Genomic DNA, 5,971 nt, shown 5'->3' on the forward strand with positions numbered 1-5,971 from the left:
TGGGAATTTGGGCAACCATGACTGTCAGTGGTGGCTACAAATGGTATACAGTATGTTCTACGCTGTGTACAATTAAGCGTGTTAAGGAAAAGATCATCTCCTGCTCTGCTCAAATGCATGATGAGAAGTTGGGCAACCATGACCGTTAGTAGTGGCTGCAAATGGTATACAGTATGTTCTGAGTTGTGTTCAGTTAAGCGTGTCAAGTAAAAGATCGTCCCGTTTCATTCTTCCCCATGTTGTTCACAACAATATATTTGTTGCGAAAGATTTGCCAAAGCTTAAGCCAGTATAAGGCGCGGTCCAATGAACGCCTGTGTCCATTTGCATTTTTCTGCCTTTTCGTTCTCAATGTGCTAAAACGGCGTCATTGTAAACTGTTTGGGGCAACGTATGAACGATCATTCCGTGCATGCGTTCATTGCGTCAAATATTTTAACGTGATTAATTTAAAAAATTAATTACCGCCCGTTAACGCTATAAATTTGACAGCCCTAATTACAAGGTCCAACAAGAAGCTGTGTTGTCACAGATTACTTAGATTACACAGAAAAAGTAATTTAATTACTGATTAGGCCTCAAAAACGTAATCTAGTTACTTTACTAATAAATTTATTATGAAAGTAAGTCACATTAAAAGGAATTTATCAGTTACTTTTTACCAATTCTTCTTTTGCCGCCTCATCATGAGAATGACAACAGAAATATCTCATCGCAGTGGAAGATCAGAATTTTTCACATAAGGCTTAGTCTTCAAGTTAGTGTAGGTTTAATTAGTCGATGGTGTTGATTTCAACAACCATTTCTCGCGCTAGCGAGGCCATTCCGGAGCCCTGAAACTAACAAATAACTGACAAACTGCATGGAATTTGTTGAAATCAACTCCACCGACTAATTAAAGCCGACTAACAAATCCTAATGTCAAAAATTCTGAATTTCGGGTTAGAGTTTTGAGGTTAGGTTTAACAGCATATCAGTGCCAATGTAAAATAATGCAAATCTATTGCACATTAATCAAACACACAAAAAATTAATTGCACAGTGCAATAAACACAATGGTGGGGGCAGGCATGGATGTGCGTGCACAACCCGGAAGCACGCCGTACACACACGGTCAATTTGGCCACAAAATGCGGCGGCAACTAAGCACTATACACTTAATCGGACTTACAACACATCCCAAATTTGGCCACAAAACGTGGCGGCAACTACACTGTAAAAAATTTCAGTGTAAAATAACGGTAAAGAGCTGGCAGCAGGGTTGCCATTTATATACTGTTATTTTACAGTCTTGGTAATGCAAAAATGCTTCACAGTAATAGTCCGTTATCCAGAAAAACTGTTGATTGCTGTATTTATAGAAAACACAGTGAATGTCTGTCAGCAGGATTACCATTACCAGACTGTTATTGTACAGTCTTGGTAACGTAAAAATGTTTCACAGTAATAGTCCGTAATCCAGAAAAACGGTTGATTCCTGTCTTTATAGAAAATACAGTAAAAGTCCGTCAGCAGGATTGCCATTACCAGACTTATTTTACAGTCTTGGTAATGTAAAAATATTTAACAATAGTAGTCTAATCCAGGAAAAAACTATATTCCTGTATTACGAGAATTCACAGTAAAGAGCAGGCAACTGAGGAGCTGCAGTATGCTGCGTTTTTAACGATATACTGTGTTTTAACGGTATTTGGAAAAATGACTTTACAGTCTATTAATGCATATATTTCCGTCTAGTACAGAAAAAAATGCTGATGTCAGGTGCGAAACAGATCAGGTTTTATTTCATCGTGTTGGCAGGCAGTGAAAACGGACAGGAACTAGAGAGATGGTGCAGTCGGGTCGTGTAGGTCAGGCTGAGCAGGCTGGAGTTCTGCCGTAATCGGGTCAAGCAGGACAGGTTGAGCTCAATGGAGTGCTGGCATAGTCTGGTCAAGCAGGACAGGCTGAGCAAGTTGATTGGGCTGGAACTCTGACGTAGTCGGGTCAGGCAGGACAGGCTGGGTCAGAAGTGGTGATCGGTCAAGGACAAATCCCAAATTACCCCTAAACAATATACTACAATTGTCCAAACATTTCCACCAGTGAGTCAAGCCATGTGCTAATGGCCGCTGCTGGCACATTTCATCTTTTAATGCTGCTGCTTACCGGCAGCTAGTGATGTGCCCTACTGTGCCGAGGCGCCGATGCGTGTGCCGAGTAAACCGGAAAAAAAATCTGCAAAGCGCGCATCGAGGCATGTGTTGATTACGCTTGTGGCCACGCCCAAAGCCTCGGAAGGCACGTTGCTACGTCCGAAGCCTCACGAGACGGGCTTCCTACGTCATCGCCAACACATAGTTTCGCCGGTGATTCGAAATGAAATGGCGCACCGAGACGACAATGAGCTGACAGGTGACACTGACACACCCAACTCGCATCTTCAAACCTAAATTCACTGCGATTTGTTTTGCAATGGACGCACTGTCCAACATCGAAAAAGAAGAGAACATCCCCTGTCTGGGATCATTTTGAGCAGATCTCCCCTAAAAAGGTACAAATTATAATAATCAGTGTGAATATATATTGTAAATTATTGTGACAACACAGTGTATCCCTCGTTTTAATGTATTTCTCCTACTTGCTGATATTTCAAAAGGTGAAGTGTAAACTTTGTTCCAAAGAACTTGGGTATCAAGACAACACATCATCTATGTTGAGGCATTATAGGGCCCTGCATGAAAATAAGGAGACAACTCAAACAGAACCACGCCCAGGTAAACAATTTTAACATGCAATGGAAAAACAGCATAGCCCACTATGTACATTTTAAATGTGACAAATGAAATGAAAGACATCTATTATTAATAGATGTCGTAATAAATAAAATAAATAAAAAAATAAACTAAAATTAATAAAAATACAAATATAAATAAACGTCATAATAAACTCTGTTTCTGTTAAACTGCAGTGGATAAGAAAGCAGTGGAAGAGGCATTGATCAACATGATAATAGTAGATTGCCAGCCCTTCAGTTTTGTGGAGGACACAGGGTTCAGGAAGCTTATCCAAGCTTTTGACCCTACATATGTTCTCCCCACCAGGCAGGTCTGTATGAGAGCACATGAATAATTATTCCCCATTCCCCCATAACTGCTCTTCCAATAGTGTTCTTTCTCCTTTCCTTTAGACTTTGAAAGCCATGGTGGAGGAGAGGTACCAGCAGGCAAAGGAGAAGGCCCAAGAACTTGTGGCAAAGTCCTCTGCAGTGAGCATAACCGCAGATATGTGGACCAGCATCAACACGGATGCATATCTGGCAGTCACTGGTCATTTCATTGATGAGCACACCTCTCTGCACTCAGCTGTGTTAGGTGTGCTCCATTTCCCTGACCGCCATACAGCTGAGAACATGGCTGCCGTTAAATCGGCACTCATGGCACAATGGGGCATTTCCACCAAAGTCACTTGCCTTGTGACAGATGGTGCAGCCAACATGGCTGCATGTGCCAAAGACCTTCATCTGCGCCACACAATTTGTGTGGCACACACATTAAATCTGATAGTGAAGAAGGCTCTGGCGGAAAACACTGAGCTGTCTGAGATCTGTCTTCAGTGTAGGAGGATAGTTGGCTACTTCAAAAGCAGTACCACTGCAAAGGTGAATTCTTTTATTACACAGCAGTATTCAAATCAATGCTGATCACTTGAATAATTTTTTGTTTCCCATTTCGTTTATTATAGACAAGGCTGACTCAGGTGCAGGAGCAAATGAAGCCTACAGAGCATGTGCTGAAGCTCATTCAAGAGGTAAGTTGACATCCATAACTGCTTCCACTCCCCTTTCAAACAACAATGACCTTTTATTTTCAGGTGGAGACACGCTGGAACAGCACCTTCCACATGCTGCAACGCATGTACTACCTCAAGGAAGCCGTAGGAGCAGCCTTAGCAGGCCTACACACTGACATTACCCCACTCACGTCCCACCAGTTGAGGCTCATTTCTGAGAGTCTGCAGGTGCTGTCCCCATTTAATGATGCCACCGTAGAGCTCTCAGAGGAGAAGAGAGTGTCTGGGTCTAAGGTCATTCCACTTTTGGCCATGCTGCACCACACCTTGGAGGATGACATGGGAGCCATACAAATGGAGGAGAGCAAAGCAATGGCTGAGGGTCTTAAAAAACAACTGAGGGACAAGCTCTACAACCTCCAAGCCATGAGCGTCATGTCACTGGCAACACTGCTGGATCCCAGGTTTGTATCAGTTGTCTGTTTTTCCTCATCTGTCTATACCAACAAATGAACAACTGCCTCTTGTTGAACAGTTCACAACTGCAATAAGTCTCATTGTCATTTGCAGGTTCAAGAAGATAGGGTTCTTTAGCCCCAATAAAGCACAAGAGGCTGAGAGGAGGCTCACAGCTGAATGTGCGGCAGTGATCCGGCACAGGGCATCTTCCTCCTTATCCTCCTCCAACCCATCTTCATCAACACAACCGGACACATCAGAAGGTTCCCAGCCTGTGGAGCAAGGTAATATTGGATACATTCTAATGGTGTTAATTAAGCAAAAGGGAAATGAGCGGCAGTGCATTATTGTGGGATACGGCATTCTTTTGCTCTCATCTCTACGATGGGCAGCCAGAACTGCCTGTTGGCTGTTAGTCTGTTTGTTGTGTCTTAGGTGACAAACTGTGGCGGCGATTAGACCACACAGTCATGCAGAGGAGGACCCAGAGCAGGACCCAGAGTGAGAGCGCAGATGCAACTGTGGAGGTGCACACTTACCTGGGGGAGCCCAACACTAGCAGGAAGTCAAATCCCCTGGACTACTGGGAGCAGCATAAACATATCTACCCAAACCTCTACAAACTGGCAATAACCCTTCTATGTACCCCGGCCTCATCCGTCCCATGTGAAAGAGTATTTTCAAAAGCAGGAGAAATCCTATCAAAAAAAAGGAACCGTCTAAAGCCCAAAACTTTGGAAATGCTAATTTTCCTAAATAAAAATGAATGAAAGGTGTATCTTGTTACTTGTTAATATGTCAATGTCTAAAATAAAGCAATCATGCTTTCAAGTAACGCATGCACATTCATTCACATCACAACTCCCTGCACTTTTGACCCCATCAAATCCATGGTATTATTTTAATCACTCTGTCATACCATTTATTTTCCACATGAAGGCGCAATAGAACAAATGAAGCCTCATGATGCTTTGGCCCAGAAGTGAACCAGTTGGATGGAAAGCCTCATTGCTTCATGATGCTTCAGTTTACCATCACTACCGGCAGCCTCTCTGGTTATTCCTTGCCAACGTCTCCAGCTGCACAGGACTGCAAGTGTCAATAGCCAAACCAGGCTGCCATCTTCCTTTCCTGCTTTTATAGCTCTGCGTTGCTCATGGGTTGATTGGCCAATCTCTTCCAGCTGTGCATCGTTTCCATAGTGCTTGCATGCCAGTGATTTTCCAGTTCACGCCCTGGTTGTCTGCTCAATGCTTTTTTGTTGATGTTTATCAGGGTTTGACTTTACAATGCGTGAAAAATTATTGTCCATAATACTCACATTCTTTGCATGGGTTCTTCAATATGAAGAAGTAAGAGTTTGTAAAAAGAAAAAAAAAATTGAAGCAAAAAAGCACCTGTTTAATTTACTCCAAATGTAAACATTGGTCCTATGTGTGAGTTAGGGCTGACAAAGTTTGTCGCAGCCAGTAACGTTTCCACAGTAATTCACCGCCATACCACTAGATTGGTGTGGCTTTGTCTTTGTGTGGTTTTGGAGGACTCTTGTCGAATTCCTTTATTTTCCACCGGTCATTGACAGCAATGGCAATGGAGATGAAACGTGTGCATTTGCAGCTGCAGGTGAATAATATTAAACAACAAATGTTGTCAATACAAATGTTGAAGCGTAGGTGACACAGAAGTCGTTTGTGAATGTTTGAAAATGGTGTTGTTGTTGTGCTGAACCGGAAACAATGTT

At 42.6% G+C, this 5,971-nt stretch overlaps 1 protein-coding gene across 1 annotated transcript; it reads left to right on the plus strand.

The window, feature by feature from the left end:
- Nucleotides 1-2,186: 2,186 nt before the first annotated feature.
- Nucleotides 2,187-5,000, plus strand: LOC130909043 (E3 SUMO-protein ligase ZBED1-like). The gene is made up of 7 exons (XM_057825098.1): nt 2,187-2,394; nt 2,951-3,087; nt 3,170-3,640; nt 3,724-3,789; nt 3,853-4,235; nt 4,342-4,514; nt 4,666-5,000. The coding sequence occupies exons 1-7, from the start codon at nt 2,187-2,189 to the stop codon at nt 4,998-5,000; spliced, it is 1,773 nt and encodes a 590-aa protein (XP_057681081.1).
- The last annotated feature ends 971 nt before the right edge of the window (nt 5,001-5,971 follow it).

This window comes from Corythoichthys intestinalis, chromosome 20 (genome assembly GCF_030265065.1).
Source record: "Corythoichthys intestinalis isolate RoL2023-P3 chromosome 20, ASM3026506v1, whole genome shotgun sequence".
NCBI classification, from domain to species: Eukaryota; Metazoa; Chordata; class Actinopteri; order Syngnathiformes; family Syngnathidae; genus Corythoichthys; species Corythoichthys intestinalis.

Excerpts from the sequence above, each read along its gene's own strand:
- LOC130909043 (XM_057825098.1), top strand. The coding sequence starts at position 2,187 with ATGCGTGTGCCGAGTAAACCGGAAAAAAAATCTGCAAAGCGCGCATCG. Across the intron at positions 3,088-3,169 it reads ATGTTCTCCCCACCAGGCAG|ACTTTGAAAGCCATGGTGGA; the intron begins GTCTGTATGAGA and ends CCTTTCCTTTAG. Across the intron at positions 4,515-4,665 it reads TTCCCAGCCTGTGGAGCAAG|GTGACAAACTGTGGCGGCGA; the intron begins GTAATATTGGAT and ends GTTGTGTCTTAG.